The 26,768-nt window shown below is 40.0% G+C and overlaps 1 protein-coding gene across 5 annotated transcripts in view; it reads right to left on the bottom strand.

Moving 5' to 3' along the window:
- The window catches only part of PHF14 (PHD finger protein 14), a 286,072-nt gene that overhangs the window by 243,735 nt on the left and 15,569 nt on the right, over positions 1–26,768 (bottom strand). For all 5 annotated transcript variants that reach the window (XM_074984682.1, XM_074984680.1, XM_074984679.1 and 2 more), the window contains exons 3-4: positions 22,945–23,603; positions 17,383–17,527 (exon numbers count right to left, since the gene is read on the bottom strand). In XM_074984682.1, the coding sequence (XP_074840783.1) occupies positions 17,383–17,527; positions 22,945–23,603 (804 nt within the window). The remainder of the gene's footprint in view (positions 1–17,382; positions 17,528–22,944; positions 23,604–26,768) is intronic.

Genomic DNA, 26,768 nt, shown 5'->3' on the forward strand with positions numbered 1-26,768 from the left:
GGGTGTAAATGGCACATATTTTATGTCCACTAACTTGCTAGCCTGCCTACTAAACACAGAAATAAGTGGGAATATTTATACGATTGGCTTTTTCACTGCATGGATTCTGCTTGCAGACTAAGAATGTCAGACCTTCTTTGAAGTTGGGCAAGTGGACATAACAGGTGACAAGTACACAAATGCAACTGAGCATAATTTATTCGGTGGTTCCAGGAAAAAAGGTGGTCATAATCAAATTATACAAAAAATATTTTGAAAATAGCTTTGGGATCCCCCTAGCATTTACTGCTTACAGAACATAATCTGATTCACTTAAATTGGTTTTACTGCATATCTACTACTTTAATATAATTTTAACTAATATTCTATTTGAATAAAAGAATATTAGAATAAGGGTACCTCAAAATAAAAGTCTTTTTATTAATAAATTTCATTTTTAATAAAGTAAAAATAGTGAAATAAAAATATGAACTTTTTTTTACATCATAAAAACATTCTAAGATTTTAGACAAAGATGAAAAATCCCATTAATTTTATGGGACAACTATGAAATTCTATATACAGATACAAAAATCTTTCATTTCTGAACCAATCAGCAGATGCCTCAAAGCATGATATTTATTCTCTCAAAGGCTGTATATATTAGTGGTCATAAAAATTACCCAACCAATAAGACCAGCTATACTATAATTAACAAGATAAAAATGTATACGAAATCTATGTACTAAACACCACACAAAAACATTTAAAAATTTAAATATGTTACTAAGGTAACTTTGATTAACAAAGATATTACACAAACTAGTAAAATCGAAACTCAAAAAATAGCAATATAATGCAGTTTATCTGTATAACAAATAGACCATCTGGAGACTAGTGCTCATTATGAGCAAAAAACATGAATTATCCCAAATCTTTAAGAATGTTACAAGTAATTAATGGATTCAAATACAAACTGCTTCCCTCCTTTATCCTCCTGCATTTATTAAAAATAATCCTTAAAACACTCACTAAGACACATCTTATGATTTTGAAGAAATCAATTATTTAGCAACTTAGATTATGTATTTCACAGAATCATAGAATTCTAGGGCTGGAATAGACCTCAAGAGGACATCTAATCCATCCCCCTGCCTAGAGCCGGATCAACCCCAACTAAATAATCCCAGCCATGACTACGTCAAACCAAGACTTAAAAATCTCTAGAGATAGAGATTCCACCACTTCTCCCAGTAACGCATTCCAGTCCTTCACCACCCTCCTGGTGAAATAGTTTTTCCTTATATGCAACCTACACCTCTACCTCTGTAACTTCAGACCATTGCCCCTTGTTCTGCCATCCATCACTACTGAGAACAATTTGTCTCCATCCTCTTTAGAGGGCCCTTTCAGGAAGCTGAAGGCTGCTATCAAATCACCCCTCATTCTTTTCTTCTGCAAACTAAATAAGCCCAAATTCCTCAGCCTCTCCCTCATAGGTCACGTGCTCCAATCCCGTAATCATTTTCACTGCCCTTCGAACCTGCTCCAATGTGTCCACATCTGTTCTATATCAGGGGTCCCAGAACTGGACGCAATACTCCAGATGGGGCCTCACCACTGCTGAGTAGACGGGAATAACAATGTCTCTAGATCTACTGGAATGCTTCTCCTAATGTACCCCAATATGCCATTATAGCCTTCTCGGCTACAAGGGTCTACTGTTGACTCACATCCAGCCTCTCATCCACTGTAATCCCCAGGTCCTTTTCTGATGCACTGCTACTTAACCAGTTGGTCCCCAGCCTGTAACAGTGCTTGGGATTTGCTTCTTGCAGTTAATTTTGACACAAAACCTATTACCTGTTTTCACATGAAATAGTAAAATAGTAAGCCCAAAAATTGTGTTGACCACTCACCAGTCCTGTGTAGGTCAAAGCATCTCTCAAATTAAGCATTAAGGCCTCAAACCTACAAACACTTACATATTTAAGTAATTTTAATTATAGGAATAGCCCCATGCAATTGAGCTGGAATATGCAGAAGAATAAAGTTACTCATATGCTGAAGTGTGTTTCAGCTTGAGGATTAAACGTGCTAATACGCCTCTAACACAGGATGCCCCAAGTGCAGCTACTGTAGATCTGAACAATAAATCATGACAACCCTGTCCCCTGCCTTAAAAAAGTAGGGTTAAGATTAAGATTAAGATTTTTTTTTAAATGTGAAACTCAAACATTTTCAGTGTATATAGAAAAAAAAAACAAAGTACAACTAATAATGATGTGTTCATATATTTCCTATCTAAAAATTATGCAAGAATCAGTGTTGTAAGGTTTGTTAATTTCATTTCTAAAAGTCAAAAGTTTATGTAATTCTACTTCTAAAAATATATTTTAAATTAGCAATAAGCAGTACAGGAAATCGCTATTTAAATTTTTGCACAAGAACAGACAAAGTGTTATTTTCACTGGCAGTTAAATTTTGCCCAGGAACAAAATATTCAAGACAATAAGGTACTTCTACATGACATCTTAATCTCTGAAAATTCACCTATTGCTCAATCAGGAATCTATATTTCGCATTAGAACAATGCAATAAACCCCACAGGGCTTATCAAAAATTAAATTCAACTACTTTTCAAGTAAGCTGATCAGTTCATATTTTTGTTTGCAGAGCTGTTAAACTATTGAATCATGCTATTATATGGCTAAGTGGTTTGATGGGTGGGCAAATACTGAACTGCAGGCTGGATTCAGTTACCAGGGTTCGTTCCTGATAGGCTCCCACCTCTACATTTATCTGGACCGCTGCAAGTATCAGATGATCACAGCTCTCGCTGGCCAGAGATTGCCAGTTTTGGCCAATGGGAGCAGCTGGAAATGACATGGCCCAGGACATCGCTTTCTGCCTCTCCCATTGGCTGCGAATGGCAATCCACAACCAACGAGAGCTGTAATCATCTTATACCTGTGGAGTCACAGACAAATATTGCATCAGTGGCCCACCAGGGACTAACTCTGAAGGAATGAAGCTTTTTTATTGCCAGCGTCTGGTTTGGTTCTTTACGCACTGACTAGCATAAAATATTAACAATGCTCAAACTCCTTGAGTGACAAGTAAAATTTTCCACAGTAAATTAAAAACAAACACCAAGAAGTTAAGCAACAACAGAAATTTTAAAAACAGAATATAGCTTTTCATTCCTGTGCAAGGCTCATCAGTAACATTAAAAAATGTAAGAAAAAACATCTCTGAACTAAACTGTAAATCAAAAGGACAAGTGTTCGAGGTGGTGTATTTAGGTATCGGCTATTGTAGTTAAAACAAAATTATCACAGATACCACGGTGTTTTCTTTTTTTTTTTTTTAATAATGTGAAACCAGCTTCAAACATAACTTTAAAAAATATAAAATGGTTTCTAAAAAGTTGTATATATTAATCCAGTTAAGTGGCATTAGAGGTTACCTATGGGTAATAAATTTAATACAGCAAGCGTAACCTCTTTCTGCCTGTAGAATATCACAGAGCAGACTGATTTCTTCATATTTGATAATTCAAAATTGCTCAACAATATTCGGGGTGGCACATTTTATTCACCATATGGATTGATTACAATCAGTTTGCTTCACGCATTTAAGCCTTCTGCAATGGAATCTAGTTATCAGATTTGCTTTATTAAGAAATTTGCCTATCAATCTGGCAATAAATCAACATTTTATCTTGTTCTGATTGAAAGATACTTGCCTAATTAATTTTTTTAATTAAGTCATGTGGCTGGGGTACTTATACTAACCTAACTCTTCCTGGAATTACAAATGCACTTCCAATAATTACTTCCTTTAACCATGCTTTGTTGTCCAAATTTCAATTATGTAACAATCCAAATTTAACTCCTACCATGTAATGAGATCACACGTGTTAATGTTTCCTGAACCAGACATATTTTCTTAACGTAAGATGAATTTAATAACAGCCTTAATTTTAAAATAAATGTATGAACCACAGGGAGGCATTCAACATTTTTCTTAACTACAATTTGCATAAGCTCTGGAGCATATTGATATAATCAGTAAGATGGCAGCTGTTACTGAGAGAGAATGAACTAGGTTATCATTAATAACTGCTGATAAACCTACTAAATCTTGTTCACAACAAAGGAAAATAAAAGGAAGTCAACCCACAGAAATGCAATTCAGCCAGAGACTTGCAAATAAGGCTATACAGAAAGCATACAGAGATTGAACTATACTATACAGCAGGGCTGGGGAAACTTACGAGTGTAGCTTGCTTGGATCTGGCCCACAAGTCTCCAACACCCCACATCTGCACCCAGCAGGGACACAAGCTGGCACTGGGAATCCAGAAAAGTGGGGACACCCTGGCTAGACCATCAGCCCAGGCCAGCTCCCTAGGCTCTGGGGTGGAGTGGTTGGGGACCACCTCTGTGAAAGTTATTTATTTATTAATTTTGCCTCACTTGCATGGGGCCCCCAAAATGTTTCTGGAAGGTCAGTAGCCCCTGATCCAAAAGAGGTTCCCCATGCCTGCTGTGCAGAATATCTGTTCTGCAGATATTATTATGCCTCTATATCTAGCACACTGTTTATTATGAAGTCACAGAAATGCCACACACGTATCAATGGGTAAGGGAACTTGATGGGACTAGTACTGAATGGGAGAGGGGCCCAACTGCAAGGGAGGGGGACATTCACCAAAGGACAATCAATAATTCCTCTCTTGGGCACCTCTGGCACCCACCATCCAGCTAAGAGAATAGGTTGCCAAGTCTCAAGGAATAAAATATTAATTTTAATTAAAAGCTGAGGTCATGTGATGAAACCTCCAGGAATACATCCAAACAAAACTGGCAACCTTTCAGGACAGAGGAGTGCTGACTGGCCAGCATCACCAGCTCCTAGGATTTAGCCCTATGCAAGGGTAATGGGAACCATCTTTCAGATAGGTTTCAGCAGAGAAAAGATTAACTCACGAGTTTCCAACTACAGCAGTCCAGAAGATCAGAAAAAGGCTGGTAAGGATTCTGCGGTCCCTTCCCATGGGCAGTGGATCTGACCCAATGGGAAGGAATCTTCAGTCACTATTTTTTTTTTAAGGACCACAGGAAGGAGTGAGATGCCATTGATGGGTAAAGAAGTCTGCTAAAGACTTTGAACTTGAAGAAACAACAGAGATCATGTTGGAGGTGACAGATCCAATTCTGATGCCAAAATTGCGCATCTCTGGAGAGTGATCTCAAGGGCATGAAAGGGGAAACATAAGCTTTCCATCACCTACCCAATCCCTGGGGCACAATCATAAAATGCTTATATTGACCCTATACATGTGTGCAGTGACACAGTCATTTGATGATGTAGTAGCCATAGTTAAAGATTGTGGACCTAGGGTGATGGTGGCAAAATGCAATATCAGGTCTGCATTGCAATAGTTTTCAGGACATCTCAGAGATTTCAATTCTCTCAAATTTCAGTCTGAAGGCCATTATTACTTTGATAAAGCCATGTCCATGATACAGTTGGTATCACGTGCCCCTTTCAAAAGATGCACTCCTTATTGGAATGGGTGATACTGTGCAGAACTTTGGTCTAATGTGGTACAATCTCAGCATTCTTATGTGCAAGAAGATTAGGGACAGGCAACTGCAAGAACATGCTTCAGATATTTCAGAGCCAAGAGGCTCCCCCTGCCACAGGAAAAGCAGAAAACTGGCCTTTGACCTGGACTCAGTTTGGGGTTTTGAGGTGTGTGACCATGAGCACCCCTGTACTCACATCCTACACACTATTTTAATGCTCAGTACAAAATACATCTTGCGACCTATCATTTGAAAACTTAGCTAGCTGTTCCATATCTTGAAGTGCAGGCAGCAACATAATATGTTAAGGTATAAATTCTTCCCATGTGGTGATGATAGTACATGTTCAAATCCACACAGCCCTGATTAGGGAAGAGGTACTAAACAAGTCTATCCCAACCAAAGAGAAGTATTCCTACCTCAGTCTACATACATGCAGCATTCCACCAAATTCACAGTTCATTTTGATCAATTTCACAGCTAAAGGCCTATTAAATTGGCAAATTTCAGGTTTTCAGTTGTTTAGGTCGGAAATTTCAGTGTTGTACTGACAGGAGTCCAGAGCGGTTTGCAAAGCTGGGGATGGGAGCACACAGGATGGACGCCCCTTACTTCTGTGCTGCTTTCATGTGCTACCTTCAGAGTTCAGCTCTGAAGGCAACCAACACAAAGCTTCCTGAAGCCCAAGTAGGTACCCAAAAATGAGTCTGATATCCTTTCCACCACAGCCCCCCCAACCATGCAAGAGAGAACAAGGTTCTACCCCTCCACAGTCTAGCAGACTAGCAAATGGAACCGAGAGAATGGCAGGAGCCCCCATTTGAGGTGCCCTCATCTCTGCCCCTTTCTTCCAACAGCTATATTTCACAGGGAAGGTCTGCTTTCATGGTCCACAATTGTTATGAATGAGAGATGCAAAGGAAAGCCAAAATTCAGCTAAAGAGCTAGGAAATGGTTAAGCTAAACTGCCTCTGAGGGAGAGGGTTTTGGGGACAAGTGGCAAAGGAGCTAAATGAAAAATTCAAACCTGAATCACAGGCACATCCTCCCTTTGTTAGAGAAACAGAGAAACAAAGAAGAAAATAAATGAACTCTTCCAAAACAGAGCCCCTGGCCTCATCAGAAACCTGAGCAGGGAAAAGTTTAGGTAGTCATGTAAGGTTTATTGTTTTCACTGTTTGGGGGTTTGCAATTATGTCTGAGCTGTTTATTGTTCCTTTTGTTGTCTCCTGTAACCAAGAATCTGGTGCAGGGAAAAATCCCTGTGTTTTGCTTTAATTCATGTTTGTTTGTTTTAACACTATGTCATTTACAATGTTTGCAAAGATTGTCTTGTTTTAATAAGTGCTTTTTCTTCAACAAGTACTAAATGATTCTTTGTGTCCTACAGGGGCTTAAAACTATGTGCCTGGCTGCAGGCACATTACCAGAGAGCTCTCAGTTCCCTGCATGGTTTTGTATGGTCCTATTCTTTCCAACCCCTTGGGAAAAGGAGGTTGGGTGGTTGCTTTTGCGGAAAAGATTCCAAGTGACTTCTTTCCCTGAAAGAGGATTTTGTACACTTGGTGCTGGTAGCTACTGATTGACTTCAGTGAAAACTTAAATCAGGAAAACTATTCTATCTCTAGGAACTGCTGAGAAAGGGTCTAGCAGTCTTTATTTGGTTAGCCAGCCCCCATTACCTGAACTCAAAGTGCCAGAGTGGGGTATCAGCCAGGACAGCGAAGTATTCTTCATGGCTGTCATTTTAGTACGGCCCTACGTGTAAGTAATAAACAGAGTCCTTTAAACAACACAAGGGCAATATCCAAGGAGACAAGGCAAATCTGCATACACAGGGGAAAGCAAGCACGGCAGCACCTTCACTACTTGTTTTTTTCCTCGTTAAATAAACTTAGTGTGAGACGTAATCCTGAAAAGAATTCACTTCAAAAGGTGACAGGACTCCAAAAGTGAGTGGTACGGACCACCCCCAGGCATCTCTCACCCCAACCCTATTACATGCAAGATGACAAAATAACTAATCATTTGATTCTAGGGGAAACTGTGACCTTCAGATTTGATCAGCCATGCTGCTGGAAATATGTGGTAAGGGTTTTACCTTGAACTAGGTCTAGCTTGCTGAGTTTCAGTTACTAGAAAGCATTTTATTTTTCTTGTAATAGTTTCTGATTTTAATACCTTTCACTTTTTCACTTAAATTTATTTAAGTACAGCGAGGTTTTGTTTTATTTTTAATCTAAACTAACCCATACGTGTGTTTGAACTGTCTGGCAACTATAATTGAAGTTGTCAACTGTTATTGAACATTTAATAGCTGAACTTTCCAGGAATAGGCATGACTGTACAAAACATGTTTTGGGGAAAATTCGGGACTGGGAGCATGTTGGAGTCCTCATGAACGGAATAAACAAACCTCCAGGAAGCCAGAAAAATTACTACTTTTGTTGATAGGCTGCTGTGATCAAGGACTCCATTTATATCCAGATATACAGACTGAGACCTACTTGTTGGTAGGTGGCTTGTGAGCAGCCCTGGTTGTCAGTGACAACGGAAGCTTCACGTAATTAAAGGTATAGAAAGAGCTTCCTTGTAGGTGGTCCATACTAATTTCACTGGCAATATATGATGCCTCTGACCCATCATAGGTGGGCTTCCTCCCTTATCTCTGGCTGGGTAGCAGACCTGCCCTCCTGGAGTAGGTTGGGGGTTTCCCAGACTCACATAGGCATTGCATAAATGGAAACTCTTAGAAGGCTGGGCCAGGATGGACAGGACCTGGCGGAACAGCAGATTACCTGTAATATTTGAAACTGCTGAAGTTACCAAGGACTCTGTCTTTGGCTGCAGCTGGGGGACAATGGTGTATATTCGTTAGACAGAGATGCTGGCACATGGCTAAAACGCATAGGCACAGACTGGACAGGTGTTGTGATACTAGGCAAACTGGTTGGATGGGAAATGACCAAGCTAGTTGCTTATACCTCCTGTGGTTATTTTTCAGCACAGTTAAGAGAACACAGTGAAGTGTTCCCAGAGGAAAAAGATCCTGGGTTTTGGTGTTGGGCTTTGGTCTCACATGACAGGGTAAGACCATGTGGCCCTCACAGGATGAGCTCCCCAACCTGCTGCACCCTCTGCTCTATTTGCTGGGATGGAGAGGAATGTGTATACTAGGATGCAAAGCAGTCTTGCAGAGCCTATGCCGTGTTATAGGTTAGATGGTAAGGAGTCTTGTAGCCTTGGCTCCAGTTGTGGGTTATATAGTAAGGTGCCCTATAATCCCTCCACAGAAACCACTTACATGCCTAGTCTTGGAAAGTATGGATGATGGGACAGGTAGCACCCATATCCTTTTGTTAAAGATAATAAAAGTTGGGAACTGCTGCTAAGTTTCATGCTTGCATGTGTGTCTGTATTTTGCTGCTGCATCAACTTAATTTTTATCCATCTGATGACCTGGGGCTTTGCCCACTAAAGCTTATGCTCCAACAAATCTGTTATTCTATAAGATGTCACAGGACTTCTTGTAATGTTTGTGGATACTGACTAAAACAGCTACCCCTGTTACTTTTTATGCCAGCTGCTTGCAAATGATTATTTCTGTGTGTTTTGGCTCTCTCCAAGCTAAAACCTACCTGCTTTCCCAGTATTCTAATGATTACTGCTTGCATAAATTTAGTGTAGCTTAAATTTTCATCAGCACGCCAACTCTCTTTCAAACCGTCTAGGTCTTGCCACCTCTAAAAAAAATTCAGTAATTTTGTTTTTAAATTAAACTAGATATTTACACAATTGCCTTTCTTCTAATTGAATTACATAACCCTTACAAGAGTTTTACACATGGTTGTCTCCTGCACCAGTAGCTTCCTGAAGCCCATATACACAAGGTAGCAACCCTCTGCTACAAGACTAAAGAGAAAAAGCTTGCAGAAGCATTGCGATCATTCTCACACAGCAAGCACTAATTGATGACTTGACAAACTAAAACATTCTGAAATAATTTTACAATAGAATAATAACTGGAGAATCGTTTTGTTGAGGAAGCTATTACAGGCTAAACTTCTCTCATCCATCTGGCAACATCTGCAAACCAGCATGATTTTAGTTAATCAGATAACCACTTATCATGGGTGTGGTCAAGTTTCCTGTGATCCCATAAAGATTTGTAGTCACCAGTCCTGGTTCTCAATGTTCTGTGCCGTTATTTAACTGTAATTTACCCCTAAATACCTTCAAAGAGCCAAAGAAGCAGTGGAAGTGTTGGTAATGCTGCTAGATAATACTGACTTCCTATGGTTCAGCAAATTCTCTTGTTTGGCAACAGTCAGGTCCCCTGGGTGCCAAAGTAGAGAGGTCCAGCTTGCACTAGTGTACCACAGATACCAATGAGCCTTGCAGCAGACTTTAGGTCCGGTATCCTTCAGACTACATGGATTATTAATTTTGCAAAGAACCAGATACACATTTTGTTCAGCTCATAATAGTCCAGAGACTTAGTATTAAATTCAGTCTTATGACATATGTGTAAATGAAAAGACTGGTCCTGATATTTAGTAGAAACCTTTTTATTAAAAATACTATTCTGATCAGCACACTCAACTTTATTTTACTTTTTCCCAAAGTTTGCATTAAATATACCATCTTCCTAAATAGAAAAAGGCTTCTCAGTATACTAAATAATCACATCACTACAAAAAAACAACAGGAGAAATCAACTTTCATTGATTTAGTCTCAGTACCGACATCCTGCGAACCACAATCCAAGAGGATTTTATGTATCCGAACTTCAAATGTAGAATAGGACAAACATCCGTGGGCTCTGAAACCACCACACAGTGAACAAAGAAAGCTAATTAAATGAAGTTCCTTAAAAACTACTCCTTGTGAGAAGTCACAGAAAGATCAAGAAAATCAGCACAGGTCTCCACTGAAGTATTATTCTGAAGTGACAATTTCATAACTAAAAATACTTTCACTAGACTGAAACTAAATATCACTTGAAGTCTTTAGAAAAAAAGAAAATGTGTCAAGAATCAGTTGACCTCATTGTATTAGCTTTCTAGCTTAACATATAAAAGGAAACAAAAGAAGTGTTAGCAACTGCATCTATCAGGAATAAGTACACAGCAGCCTACGTTAGAGACTTCAAAACAAACAAATGGAACTTGGAACAGAAGTGGAATATCACATATTTCTCCTAGAGACCAAAATAGGCATCCTTATTGCTCACACCACCAAATCAACCTGAAAATATCCACACTGGCAACTCTCAGAAGACACATACCCATTTGTAAGAAAAAGACTTATGAGAACCTAAATAGGACATAAACTATGAAACAAAGATACAGAGAAGGCACAAAATAGAAAAATGCAATTAAAGATCTAAAGCTAAGAGGGCAAACATGTGCCAATTTGCTATAATAAGTGAAATTTCATCTTGTTTGTTTTTTTAAAAAAGACTACACAGCTGCCCAGCTAAACTGAAGTATTCGATTCACGTAATAAAAGATGTTTAAAGACAATTTTTTAACTCCACAGCCACACAGGCTATGTCTACATGAGAAGAACGTGTCAACAGAAGTTACTGTTGGAAGGGATTTCCCAGCAAAATGTCTGTCAACTGACTGCGTTTAACATAAAAGATCGAAAGAGCAATCTGCTCTGTCAACAGATAGCAGGCAGACTGCCTGGACCCCTTTGGACAGAATGGCTGACCGGAAGCTCTGCAAACAGGGCTGCCTAGTGAACTAAAAGCCTTGACCGTCAACATAAGGGCCCCAGAGCATCTACAAGGCTGTTTTGTTGACAAAAGCCCAGTTTTGCCAGAAAAACCCTCTCATATAGATGTAGCCACAATCTTTCACACATTTTACTCCAAATACAGGTTGAACCTCTCTAGTCCAGCAACCTTGGTGGCCCGGCAAGATTTTATTCAGTCAGATGTCCACTTATCATGAGTGTGGTCAAGTTTCCCATGGTCCCATAAAGCTTGTTAACAAGCCACCCATCCCGGCTCTCTGTGTTCTGCCTTGTTTAGCTCTAATTTACCCCCAAGTGTCTTAAGAGTCCAATAGGCAGTGGAAGTGTTGGTAATGCTACTAGCAAATATTGACCTCATGTGGTTTGGCAAATTCTCTAGTTCAGCACTGGTCAGATCCTGAGGGTGCCAGACCAAAGAGAGGTTCAACCTGTACTGTTTTCACTTCTCTCTTCTTCCCATCACTGGTAACGCACAATCCAATTTTACCAGACAAAACCACTTTAAATGAAAAAAAAATCAGTGCATAACATTTTAGAGCAAACCTTTCATTGTGGTGAAATAGCTTTGTTGGGTAGAATCATACAAGCAGAAATAACCAACTGCAATTAAATCCTACCTAATTAATAATCACTGAAAAACTGGCTTCCAGTGCGCTATTCTACTTTCAGTTAATCCGGTTGTATTTAAGATTATGGGAACTATGACAAAGACTCATCAGTTCACCTTTGGAACAGAAAAATTACAACCGAGTTTTCTATTGCAGGCCTACAATAGGATTAATGTACTAGAATCCATCTCTATATGAGGATAATGTTCTTGATAAGAAAATAAAGCAGACTATGTACAAACTCAGCACTAAAATCTTAAAACATTTATCTCCAAAATTACTCAAGTCTGTCACTAAAACAGAACTTTGGGATTATGCTGTAATGATACTGGTGCACATAACTATTCCAACTCTAGCAGACATTAATTTAAAACATAGATTCCCAAACTGGGGGTCATGAAGAAATTCGGGGTGGGGGGGCGCAAGATGACCCAGACCCTCCCATAACCCCTCCCCCCAAAGAAAAACCCAGCCTTTGCTTCTGGCTTTCACCCTGTCATTTTACACGGGCAACCAGGCACAGACACTACAAAAAGCAGGCAGCCAGCAAAAACCCACATGGAACTAGCTGTCTCCTGCAAAGATGAGTGCATGTGGGTTGGGGAAGAGGATGAGGCTAGCTGCAGGGCTGGTGGTGCCTGGCTCGGTGGGTGTGGGGGGGAGTGGGGGGATGGGATGAGATGGGGAGCTGGTGGTGCCTGGTTGCAGGGTGGGGAGGGGCTCAGACGGCCAGCTTGTGGGGCTTGTGGCACTTGGGTGGCTACCCCCGGCAGCATGGTGCTTGGGTGGCTCAGGCTGGCAGGCAGGGGGCTGGCCCCAGCAGCAGAGGGCTTGGGTGGGCGGCTCTGGTGGGTGGCTAGCAGGCCACTGGCCCCGGAAGCACAGGGCTCGGTCAGCTCCGTCAGACGGCTCTGACAGCTCATTGCTCATGTGGGCAGGCAGCTGGTGCAGGAAGCTCTGGTGGCTGGCATGGGGCTTAGGCAGGTGGCCATCTGGGGCTGCACCAGGCACCTGCAAGGGGCCAAGAAAAACTATTTGTACTTATTTTTTATTTTAAATAACATTTTTATATCAAGTTTTTGTGTTTATTTTAAATTATGAATTGAATTTTTTGTTACAAGGGTGGTTGGATGATAGTAAAGAAGAGTTGGGGGGCCGGGACAGTTTCTCAATAATCAAAAGTGGGGTTGTGATGCTGAAAAGGATGGGAACCACTGATCTGAAGGCTCAGACACGATCCTAAAATTAGTCAGAGGAAGAAAATCTTCAACCTGCTCCTCCCAAAAACTGAGACCCTTTCTGATGTTCTCTCTGTATTAGCATAAAGCATAAATAAATTTCTTTACCTCTTTGGAAGAAGGATAGACAACAGTGGCAGACATGTAACTGTTTTGCAGCAATTTAAGAATACTGAGATATAATAATTTTATGAACACTCTATGTGACCTGGTCAGTGAGGTGAAGATATTGTAAACTGGGCAATATGATTTCCCTGTGTGATTAATATGTTCCTCAGGCTTTATTATGTGAATACAGGACCATGGTTAAAAATAAGCTGGAAAGCAATATGCACTGAGAAACTAATCATAGGAAATGGCATACTTGCAGGCTCCATCGCAAAGAGATGGAGAGATTATTTACATTATACACTACAGTTTTTCAAGTGGTGTTCCACTACTCCTATTTCAGATGTCCACACCTTCCTGCACTTTTGGTTGGACATTTTACACTCCAGTGCCAATATGACCTGTGAACATGCCCTACACAAATTTATATTCTGTGCAGCCAGGATACAAAAAAGGATTGTGTGTGACCAACCTCAGCTCCTTCTCCACCAGAGTCCCAAAGAAAACTCCAAAGAAGAGGGGAAGAAGGGCAGGTAAAGAGCACCCATAGGGACACACCTCGAAAAATTCTAGTTATTGCACAATTAACCTCCTCTTTGATTAGTGTCTCTGTGGGTGCTTCCCTTTAGGTGATTCCTGAGCAGTAGAATCACAGACTCATAGGACTAGAAGGGACCTCAAGAGGTCATCCTGTCCAGTCCCCTGCACTCAAGGCAGGAGTGCTTTTTAATCTAGACCATCCTTTAGAGGCGTTTGTCTAAACCAGTGGCTCCCAACATTTTCAGTAAAAGGGCGCACTTCAATGAGACAAAAAATTCCACAACATACCCACTTTTTCACTCATGGGTGGGAGGATGAAGAGTGGGGAGGGAGAAGAGACATGAGCATTTAAACCATATCCCAGCTACAATGAGCTCCCATCCTTCCTTCCCCACCTGCCACAGTGGGGGTGGGGGCGAGAAGCAGGCTCCCCACCAGCCCATTCATGTGAGGACACAACATTTCAGCTGCCTCTCAGCATGAGCAGGATCTTATGGGGTCAGTATTTCCCCTCACAGCAACTCTGCAAAGAGCCACTATGAGTGGAAATTGACAAACCCCACGCCATCATATTAAAGACCTGAAAATCTGCACTCTACAACAAAGAGAGTAACACTAGATTACAAAGGGAGATATCTGAACTGGAGTTTAGTCTAAAATTTGACACTCTGCAACTTGGTCTTAATACAGATAGCAATTACCTCACGCATTACAAAGACAGTTTCCCCATCTTTGATATTTGTAGTGATCTCAGGCAAGTCACTTAACTTACTAGACACTTGCAGTAAGTAATTTTCTTTCCCCTCCTGCAAACCCTTCATCTCACCCCTCCAGTTGATTTGTCAGTTTTCATTCCATTTATTTTTGTTTTTGTTTTTGATCTCTGTTATATGTGTCATGACAGTTCACTTTCAGCGCTATTTCCAGATCTGAAAAAGTGGCTCTGCTCCACAAAAGCTCATCACCTAACTAAAAGACGAGCAAAATAATTTAAGTCCTACATGACCACTTTTTTGTTTTGTCAACATACAGACTAACATGGGGACCTCTCCGTGATGATATTACACTAATTGAATTAAGTCCCACTTAAAAATGTCATTTAATTAATTATAGCTGAAACAACAGAATTCCTAGCCTGTGACATGTAACTTTTTTATTGTTATACTGAACCCCCTTCCTACAGGCCCTTTTGCTTCAAGTCTGTGGCAATCTTGCTCTAGAGTACCCATACTCAATTACCTGATTGTATGGTTGCAAGTTAGACATCTCCCACCTTTTAACACTGTCTATGCATAGAGAGCTCACTTGTCCTTTCTACTCAGTTCTTCCTGTCATTCCATCCAATCAAAATTCATCACTCTCCACCCAATTCTTTGATATGATGTTTGACTGAATCATAGAAAACTAGGACTGGAAGGGACCTTGAGAGGCCATCGAGTCCAGCCCCCTGCCCCAATGGCAGGACCAAGTACTGTCTAAACCATCCCTGATGGACATCTATCTAACCTGTTCTTCAATAATATCTCCAGCGATGGAGATTCCACAAAATCCACAAAAGAAATTCCACAGTGTCACTAAAAAACACAGTACATTCATTCTTCGCTATACTAGCACAATTGGTTCTCAAATTTCTGCTTATAGGTGAAAACTTGTAAGAGGGACACTAAATTCCTATTAAAATACATGTAAAAGTCTCTGATTCATTCAAAGTGCTTGTAACTCAGTAAAAAAGCGGCAGCATGTGGAGCAGCTTTTGAAAGGTAAGTGAACTTTGGGTTGTGGGGGGGAGTTGGGGAGAGTTAAAGGCTGGGGGCAGCTTGGGGCCATGAGCGAGAGGGAGGGTTAAAACCTGGTGGCAGGTTGGATCCATGGGGTGAGTGGGTGGGTGGGGGGTTAAGGCTGCAGCGGGTTGGGTCCACAGGGAGGACAGGGGGTTCAGGCTGAGGCGAGTTGGGGCCGCAGAGCCAATGGGAAGGTTCAGGTTGCTGTGGGTTAGGGCTGTGGGGCAGGTGGGGGGATTCAGGCTGCAGCGGGTTGGGTTCGCAAGGAAGGCGGGGGGTTCAGGCTAAGGTAAGTTGGGGCCACAGAGCTGGTAGGGAGGTTCAGGCTGCTTCAGGTTGGGTCCACGGAGCTGGCAGGTGGTTCAAGCTGCTGCAGGTTGGGTCTGCAGGGCCAGGAAGGGGTCCAGGCTGAGGCAGGTTGGGGTTGCAAGGAGGGCAAGGGTTTTAGGCTGAGGCAGGTTGGGTCTGCGGGGCCAGCAAGATTTCAGGCCGCACAAGGCTGGGTCTGTGGGGAGTTCACTTGCCTAGTGAACAAAGGTAGGTTTGCGTGTCCCTCATTTTAGCACGTTCTCCTAAGTAAAGTACTTGTTTAATGAGGGATGAGTGTACAGACTAATATGGCTACCTCTCTGTTACTATTCATGAAGTGTCACTACTCAATTAAATCTTCCATCTCAAATGCTAGTCATAAATATACCAGAAACAGAGACGTCAAGAAGTAGGTCACTGTTTCGCATTTAATCTACACAAAAATTACAGATACTTGCACATGCAATGAGTTTCTTTACATTTCTGCTATTGAAGTTGCAAACTAATGCCTGAACATTACCTTCTAATGAAAGAAAGTTCATCTGAACACATTAGAAAAAATTCCTCTCCAAGTAGGATATCCATTAAGATATATTACACCTTATTATCCATAATCCAGATAAAAAGCCCAGTCCTTTTACGTCAACAGACTTTATATATAGTGAGTTAAAAATAACTGTACAGCTCCTGAAATCACTTCAGAAACTGACAAAAACACACACACATCCTTTCGGACAAAATGAAATTAAGTGGATGCAGATATTGCACTACCTGGCTATCTAGAAGTTCCCTTTGTCTACAGCCCCATACCTAAAAATATTAGAGTAACGTAGCACTCCACTGGTCTTCCCAACAGAAATACTTCTTTCCATATTTGTACTGTTGACCCAGCTACAAAGTTTAAAGCAGTGCATCAAACATACAGTAAGCTGGCTTAATTAAGCCCCCATGATGTGTTTGTGTGCATTACACAACATTCAATTCGCAAAGAAGCTCATTTTTCATGTTAAAAAGTTCCTTATTCTCAAGACTTTGAAGAAAACCTTCCAAATTTAAACTAAGGCTAGCCAGTGTAGAAAGGTCCTTCAAAATCTGCAGACACCTTGAAACAGTGACAGGACAAGAAGCAATGGGTTTAAAGTCCTGGAAAATAATATCCTGCACTACAACATTTTCAAACTGGATTTACTTTAAGCGCTATTTTATAGCTGTCCCATATTCTCTGCAATTTTTTTCTCTAAAAACACACTTACTTAAGGAAAAATAATTACAACCTTTGTTTGTGTACAGTCAAATGTACACTATTCCAAAAGATTTCTGCAATAGAAAGAGAATCTAATATCAGGATTTTTAGAGTTCATCTGTCAGACCAGACAACTTACTTTCTTCATATTAACAAATAATCTTTGACTTTATCTTTTCCTTCTCAATAACAACATAGAATAAAGAGACAAAATACCTTCATGCACTGTTATTCCACAATTGTCACACTGGATTATTTCATCAGCATCTTCGCTGTTATCCCCAAGACAAACACAGCAAATCAGAATATGGTCCATTTTCTGGGAGGTCCAATTTTGAGACTTTTCAAGGATCAGCGAGTCCTATTATTGAAAAATTAAGATGCACTGATTATACTGGGACTTACTCTGGAATTGTTTATTATTTCTATTAAAAACAAGTATTGTCCAGTGTGTGGGGAAAAAAAAAAAGAGTTAGGAAATTATCTTGCTGCCCTGTAATATTATAAACATGAGAACATGTTAAAGCATGTAAAAACTTTCAGGTGCTTAGTTTCTCATCTGTATAAAAAAAAAATCTTCCTCTTCACTATTATCCTGTGATTCTCTCGCGCAATTCTGCCTTCCAAGGTTTAGGGTATGGAAGACGCCTGTAGCAGAGTAGCCTTGGATGGGTCTTACAAGATCTACCATTTTCACCCCAATCCCTTATTTATGATTGTGATAATGTAGTAACACTCTCTTTCTGCACACCCTATCATGTAGCAATAACAAGATAATTCTCTAACAAAGGTAAATTTTAAAGAATGAATATATTTAATCTTTACATCAGTGGTTCTCCAATCCCATTTGAACTATTACCTCCCACAGTGTCTCAATCCCACACAGCATTGCCTTTGATGTTTTGTGTTCTGCTGCCACCAGGAAAAATCCTCCAGATTACTTCTGGTTCATGGACAGTTTGAGAAAATAAATCTGATGCCAAAGTGGCTCTGAAAACACAAAAGTCATTTGCAATCTTTGCAGCACTCATTGGTCCATCACCTTGCTCATAATTAAAAGCAATACAGTATGAGACAGAAAAGATATTGAGTATTCAACATTTCCCAGATGCAAAGGCAATTCGTTTCCAGATGATGTGGGTCTTTTGATATGTTCTCTTCCCAAATTTCCTAAGAACAAAAAAGTTTCTAGTTGCACTATGCAGAACAACAATTAATAATTATAAAAGTGGTAACAGACCAATGACAGCTGGGAGCAGGATGTGAGTTATGGTTCGTCATAAAAACTTTTGAGTTAAAGTAATTAAGATAACAAACCGTTATTCCATTACATTTCCATTATAATATGATAAATGCACATTAATAATCCTTTTCTCCAAAGATAATGCTACGTGTACTTTTTTTTTTTTTTTTAATTTCTGGTACTCAAACACTGAGAAAAGTGAAGTCAAGACCAAACTAATTATTTGAAATTCTATGTAAAATAACTAGCTCCTCCTCATTTAAGTGAATTTTCCACAAAACTCAAGGACATACATACCCAATATGGTATGTAAGATCAACGTTCTTTCATTAAGCAAAAGAGATGTGCCTAGGTTAAAGACAACTTTAAAAAAACCCAGTAAGGCACACCAGAACAAGGAATAAAACAATTAACTATGATGTGTTTGCCAGTATCATACAGAGAAATTGTTGACTTGGCTGTTCTATTTTTTTCAAGTTTAAGAAAATTAGAACAAAGTGTACAATCTCAGAGATCAATAACACAAAGTTTTTGTCACTTCAACATTACTAGCCTTAATCCACACCCACTTCCTTTACGATTAACATTCAGTAGCCTATGTGGAATGTGTTTTCATATCTTAATCTGATCCCACTACACCAGTGCTAGGCAGCTTGCAGGCTACATGCCGCACACTGGAGTTCCACCACTGGCCCATACATGCCATCTCCCACCCACCTCCCTCACTTCTAGCATACTGGGACACTGGAGACCTGCACGTCCTACTCCCCACTCCTTTCCTTCCTCCCTCCCAGCACTTTCAGAGCACCATGAATCTGCTGATTCATGCTCCCATCCCTTCTCCTCCCCACGGCCTCCCAAAGCTTGAAGACCTATCCAAGCTATATACTTACATCAAACATTCAAACAAATAAAAAAAAACACAGGTAGTCATTACATATGTAAAAACCCATTCCAGACATGGGCAATCTCTTCAGGAATCTAATGAGGAGCAAGTAGTTCTAGCCACACTGCTTGTTGTTACTGCCCTGAGATGGACAAAAACTGAACTTAAAGAAGCACACAAAAACTGTGGCACAGAAGAGAACAACAAGATCAAGGCAAGCTAATAAACCCTATACCCTGCTGCCATTGTTGTTATATTTTCATTACCCTCTCAATCAAGGAAGAGTTCATAAGCCTTGAAGTGATGTGGAAGAGAAATCTACAAATACAATAAAATTATCAAAATAGTATAGTGTCATGTTTGCAGAAGGCATCAGCAGGCAGTAAATTTTTCCTGTCAGAAATAATGAGGGTCCCCCCTATTTTTGAAATAACCTGATAAAGGCCAGCATTTGTTTACAAGATTCATGAACTGAATACTTGTCTCCCCGTATAACGGCCTACAAACATGTTTCATACACTTGTGTTTGTAAACTGAATGAAAAACTACATTAGTAACACCTCCTAACTATGGCAGAGTGCACCGTAACAACACACAGTGAGATTTCTGGCACACAGAGGCCCTGAATATTCTTAGAACTCCATGAAAAGCCAGCATTTTTAGCCAAGACCATAGGATCTGATTCTTTATTTGGCTTCCTTGAGGAAAGTCTAAAATTTGGTTTGATTTCTAGTTCTCTAAATTCTCACTTTCCTAACTAAAAATTAAGCTCATAAACTTCTGCCTTTTAGCTATATGAATAAAACTATATTATGTAAATACTGATATGACACCATTTATATGAACATGTATGTGAAACAGCTAGAAGGTAAGAGAAGTGAGCCAATGCTGCAAGGATACCAAATGCAGCATCAAGATTAGACTTTGTGAGGAGGAGCAGAATCTGTAGCATGGTGTATACAGTGGCAAGAAATCTCTATGTGGAGTAAAGAACTGCTGTTCCAGCACAAATCCTATAACTGCAAGGTAAAGGTGATGGATTTCCCTCCCATGACCGTTCAGTTCCCCATACAAAGCCCAATACTGTGAAACTTAATACTACTTGCAAAAGCCCAATCTAGTCCACGTATCTCCAAATAACTTTAATGGAAATTGCAGAGGGCCTCACTGGGAAAGAAATCCTTAAAGCATTAGCAATTACAAACTTGAAGAGCATCATTTATCTACTAATGATGCTTGACACAAGCTGCAAAAATGGAAACTTGTCTGCCTATACTTCACACAGTAGAATACCATAAAGGTACTTCGTAACAACACAGGTTCAAGTATAACAAGGTCTGTCCTTGAATTTTATCATTGCAAAATGAAAAGTTAAAAAAATAAACAGAGTAAAAAGAGCTGAAAGAGAATAAAACAAAACATTATTAAAGACCTCAATATTAGCTGCCTACACAAAGTTTGTTGCCTAGATACGTTGTCCTTTCACGCATCAGGCACAGTGACATCTGTATTACAAAGGCTTCAGCATTGTAATGAGATTTTGCTGGGCTCTAGAGGAACTATTTTTACTAAATGTGAAAAATTATTATAGTGGTGCTGCCAGCAGCACTTTTAAGACCTTGCTGTTTCAAATACCATAAAGTGAAATTGGACATGTATGCTTTTAACCTAGCAGTCGAAACTAGATTAAAAACAAGTCCATTAAGCCAATTTTCAGTTTTAGAGACTGAATTACCTTGGCTTATACTGAATGAAAACCAGATCTAAACAAAAGCTTAATTTAAAAAAAATTCTGATAGTTCTAAACATGCAGCGTTAGGATAATTTTTAATCAGTTCCAGGAGGTCCATTCTGAGAGGTAGGAAAGATGGTTTTACTAATGATTATGATTTGTGTTTTAATTCTGATTCTGGCAGGAGGTGGTGAGGTCACTTAAGAATCAATCCATCAAGATGCTAAAACCTTCAACTATTATTGATGTTAGTGGGAAACAAAAACATATTATGGATCAAGACTTTAATCTCTCTGTCCTTCAGGTTCCCCACTGCAGCAACACTAACCTGCCTCAGATGTCCTGTGAAGCTTAGTCTATTAATATCTGTGAAGTAATCTGAGTCTCAGATAGAAGCCTTGGATAAAGGTAGAATGGTAGTTTAAAATTAGAAAATGATACACCGTAAAAGAAAAGTCTGAGAGTGAGCCACTCTCACTTTAAGAGTTCACTAGAGATCAAATAAAATTGGCAGGGAATGTCACTTTCTGTACAGTACCTACCGTATGGTAAGAGGGTTCATTTACCTGTTTTGCGGTTCAAAAATGACACATTCATCGTAGTACTTTCGATTCTAACACTAAAATCTAACATCTAAGGTCACAACAATAAGCATATAATGCACACAATGTCGCAACTTCCAAATGTAAACAAGAGCTCTGGTTTAATGTTAAAAACAGTACATGCATTAGATAACTTGAGAATTCTACCCTTTATGTATTATTTTTATCTTTTAGGCGCAATTACTCAACTGATAACCAATGCAAGTGAATAAATCCATGAAGTGTCTACAAAAAAGACCATCATTTAAGTGCAACACAGAAATACATTTCTTTCTTCGACATTACAAAATACTCAAACAAGCTCAACACAATTTGGAGCATTAAAATCAGTACACTTTACACATCAAAACAAGATCCTTTAAATGAAAAGTAGTCCTCTAAGTAATCCTGTATAGCTATAATGTATTCAGCTCTATTGTATCAACACTATAATTACCTGCAAAAAGTTCAAACAATTTTTACAGTGATTTTTAAATTTTGCAACTATGATATATTAAGTCAACAATCTTAACAACCCAATAGAGCAACACTATACCTACTTTAAGGCAACAGAAATTGCGGGAAGGGGTACAGGACAGAGATTACAATATCAGGAACTTAGTACATAATATTTGCACTCTGCAATCACAAGGTATACAATGCAATTATTCTTACCATGGAACCTTTCGGTGTTTTTAAAAAAAAAATTAGAGCATACAACACTACAAATAGCTTGTTACAGATACATTCATTCTGCCTCAGCCCACATCAGAGTATATGTTCCTCTATTAACAGCTTTTGAACAGTGAATGTGATTGTTGTTTTCTATGCTTGTTGCAATGAGAGACTGGACAAGAATACTTGCTTCCCTCCTCCCCACCTTTTTTTTGGCATCTGTTAGAACATGTCAAAGCTCTAATATGTCTTTAGCATTGTTTTGTGTTTAATAGTGTACATGCTATATCTGAACTAAACTGCTCATTAACAGAAGATAGTTCATGCTATGGACCTAGTTTCTATGAAGCGGACCCAAAGGCCACCGAAGCCAGTGAAAATACTTCCATTGATTTAAATTGGCTCTTATTGGCCCTTATGGTCTTAGCAAATTTATCTCACATGCAGTACTCATTCTGCATAGCTCTGGAGCTTTCTGATTTCTTTTTTTTTTAAAGGGAAAAAAAAGAAAAGGAAAAAGAAAATTAGAAAGAAAAAGGAAAAACACCACTGTAAACAGGATGCCAGTCAATCAGTTCAACTTCAGTGAGTAATTTAGAAAGAACAGCACTGCAGAGTACTTTCCATTTTTCAACATATTATAGAAAGTTGATTGCTCTACCTCATTACTCTTGCTTTGTGAAAGAGCCAGGCTATCATTTGTCAGCTCCTCATCGTCAGCACTATTCCTGCTAAGAACTTTATTTTTCTTTTTCTTGGATCCCCCATCACTGGCAGTGCTGCTATTATCTTCGTTGGCTTCCTCGTCATTGTCATCCTCATCACTACCACTTCCATCATCTTCATCCTCCTCGTTATCTCCATCACTTCCCTCTTTCCGCAGCGCCGTTTTTCCTTTCTTCTTCCCAGCAGTAGGTCGCCAGTCGTTGTCATCCTCACTATCATAATCATCCATATCATTTAGCTCTTCCATCGATACAAAATCCAGCAGAGGTCGGTTTCTACGCAAATTCCATTTTTTTGGTTCATTTGTTTGCTCATCAACAGCAGCATCAGATTCAGTTGTTTTTTCTCTCTCCTTTTCCTTTTTCTTTTTTGGCTTCTCGTCTTCCTCCTCCTGTTCTTTCTTTTCAGTCTTAATCACCTCTTTTTCTGTTGTAAGCATTACTTCTTCAGCAGAAGTTTGGGGTTCCTGATCTTCCTCTACTTTTACTTCCTCTGCCAATTCTTCCTCCAAGACATTTTCTTCTGATTCACTACAGGAACCTTCACCACTGTCCTTTGATGCATCTTCACTCCCACGACCACTTCCTTCAGAATCTGTTGAGCATATGAAAATTTAAAAAAAGTGTTCCAACACAAATGTACCCAAAAACCCAAAAGCTGTTGAAGTGACAAGTTGTTAAAATTACAGCATGATGTATGCTCCTCCCTTATTAGGCATCCAACCTATGTTGCAGTTAGTGTCCAAATATTGCTACTGCTTGTAGTACCACTGAGAATCTCTTGAATGAGTATATTTTAAAATGACAAAAAAGAGCTAAAATACACAAATGACACCATTAAATACCCCTTTACATCACAGCTCATTATCAATAGGCAGCGATATGGAATTGATATAGTCACCATTTGATATTATAAAGTATGAATAAATGTACTTGTTTTAAAACCTTAGTAGTCACTTTCTAAACCTCAAAACAGATACTCAAAACAAAAATACTCCATTTAAAGAATAATAAAGTTACAAAATTAAGCATTCAAAAGTCATGAATTGCCAAAGATGTCTTTGTTCACACACACTTAACTCCGCTACCTGGTATGTGTGCATAGTAAGTAATGATGAGATTAAAATGTTAACACTTTTAGCCTACAAGAGTTCTACTTCATTCAGTGCATAGTATTGACAATATACAAGTCTGAACTGTCACCCCATTAATTCTTCAGTTACTGGTTCATTGTCTCATTCACTATATATGGTTCAATTTACACAATGGACAAGGCAGAGGTTCTGGACTTCTGCCTCATTCTCTATTCAATATGCAAATAAATTAAGCTGGTGTTTTGTGGGGGGTGGGGTAAGTGAGCACATGAAATGTAATTAAGGATTCCTATGATGCATTTGCAGAAAAAGGTTAAAGATATTTGGACACTCCCTGATTTGACTGCTTCTCTTAAGCTGTATCTACACTTGCATTCCTCTTTCAAAAGAAGCATGCAAATGAAGGAACTCCAAAATGCAAATGAGATGCAGATTTATGTATCTGACACCTCATTTGCATAACCTCTTTTCAAAAGAGCTTCTTTCGAAAGAAAAGCAGTGTGGACTGTGCTCTTTCAAAAGTAAGCCCCATCTTCAAAAGAACCCTTCTTCCTGAAACAAAATAGGAAGAAAGGAAGAAGGGTTCTTTTGAAGATGGGGCTTACTTTTGAAAGAGCACAGTCCACACTGCTTTCTTTCTTTCAAAAGAAGCTCTTCTGAAAGAATATGCAAATGAAGCATCGGATATATAAATCACCACATCTGCATGCCTCTTTCGAAAGTGGAGACACAGCTTTAGTAAGAAACACTGTTCTACTAGTTTTCATTTGGAATATTTATTTTAAGAGACGTGAAAAAGGAATTGTCTTATTTGGAGTGATTTACTAGAAAAACAACACCTCAGTGAGGCAAGGGCTTCTGTGGTGTGCATATTATTCGGTGAACCAAGGACTGAGAAATTCCAGATTGTTCAGTTCACCTGCCATACTGGTTGGAAGAGAGCCACAAAGTGCCGAAAGAAAAAAACACCTTTGTAACCTCATCATATATCTTTTGAACCACATGTTATGGAGAAGTACTTTACCAGCACTACAAATGCCTCTGCCCTTAAATCACCTCACTTATCAGGTAATAGTAACTAATGCATTTTATTAGATACCAAACAACAATCCCTGCACACAACTTTATAGTCATATATACCTTGACAGTGAAACTAGCATGGTTCTGTATGGTGGAGACAGGATGAAGAAAGCCCCATATGGATACCACGCAGCTAAAGCTTATGGAGTTACATCCACACTTACAAGGATGAAAGGCAACCACTAGTTTCATTATGCTCTCCTAGCCAGCTTTGTCCTTCACCCAACTGAGACAGTGTGTGCTGGAGTGAGTGGGAAATGAGATCGTCATTACTACTTCACTATGGTTACACATACTTATGCTGTCTGCTGAAGCAGCACAAAGCAGATGGAATCTGACAGCACCTGATCAATTGAGAATTCTCTCCAGGATGGAGGAGTTCTCAGCTGGCATGATGCTAGGGCACCTGACTTCCATCTCATGACAGCCCACCTCAACTTACAGCTGACGTGGGAATAGCTTAAGAGTAGGGATGTAAAATCCCATTTATTAAGTAATTGGTTAAACACTAGATTTCACCAGTTAACCATTAAACAAGGTGCGGAAGTAGGGGCTCCTGGGAAGGCTGCTCCAGGTAGGCTGAAGCACCGCTACCTGCAGCATGTGATGGACCAGGGCTGCTCTGGCCTGGCTAGAGTCACTGCCCACAATGCTGCTGCAGATCAGGGACACTCCAGTGCAGCCCCCATCCAAAGCAGCCTAGCCCAGGAGCACTGCATGCAGGGGTGCTTCAGCCAGGCCTGAGCACCCACCCTAGGCAATAGATCTGGGTATACTGAAGGCAAGGGCAGTCCAGCCAGGCCAAAGCAGCCCCTGACATAGCAGGGGAGGCTGTTATAGCCTAGCCAGGCTTGAGCAGACCATCCAGCTGTCCCTCAACCCCTTACTGGGGGCCACTGCAGACAGGGGCTGCTCTAGCCCTGCTGGAGTGTACCCTCCCATACACACACACCTGCACCAGCCTGCAGGGCTGGAACCACCCTCTGCCTGACACAGCCTGCTCCAGCCGCTCCCGGTTAATCATTAACATCCCTACTAAACAGAAGGTGTGGCCAGGGGACAGTGGTGCTCCAACTATTCTCACTTAACAGATAGATGGTTTGTCTGGGACTACAGTGAATTGGCAAAAATACACTCTGAAGGCTAATGTTCCACCCTTTGAGGAGCACTTAGACAGCAATGATAATTAAGGAGTCATAACCAATCCATAGCACATAATAATTCACTGAGATCACCACACTGGTTACAAAAAATGGCTCATAATAAATTGTGAGGCCCTGGTTCACATGGGAGACTTCAATCATCCAGACAATTGTTGGGAGACCAATACATCAGCACACAGACAATCCAAGAAGTTTTTGGAGAATGTTGGGGATAACTTCTTGGTACAAGTGCTGAAGGAACCAACCAGGGGCCGTGCGCAACTTGACCTGCTGCTCACAAACAGGGACGAACTAGTAGGAGAAATAGAAGTGGGAGGAAACCTGGGCTGCAGTGACCATAAGATCGTAGATTTCAGGATCTGGAAGAAAGGTGAGCAGTCATACAGATCCCCAATTTCAGAAGAGCAGACTTCAACTCCCTGA

Source organism: Carettochelys insculpta, chromosome 2 (assembly GCF_033958435.1).
Source record: "Carettochelys insculpta isolate YL-2023 chromosome 2, ASM3395843v1, whole genome shotgun sequence".
Classification (NCBI taxonomy): domain Eukaryota; kingdom Metazoa; phylum Chordata; order Testudines; family Carettochelyidae; genus Carettochelys; species Carettochelys insculpta.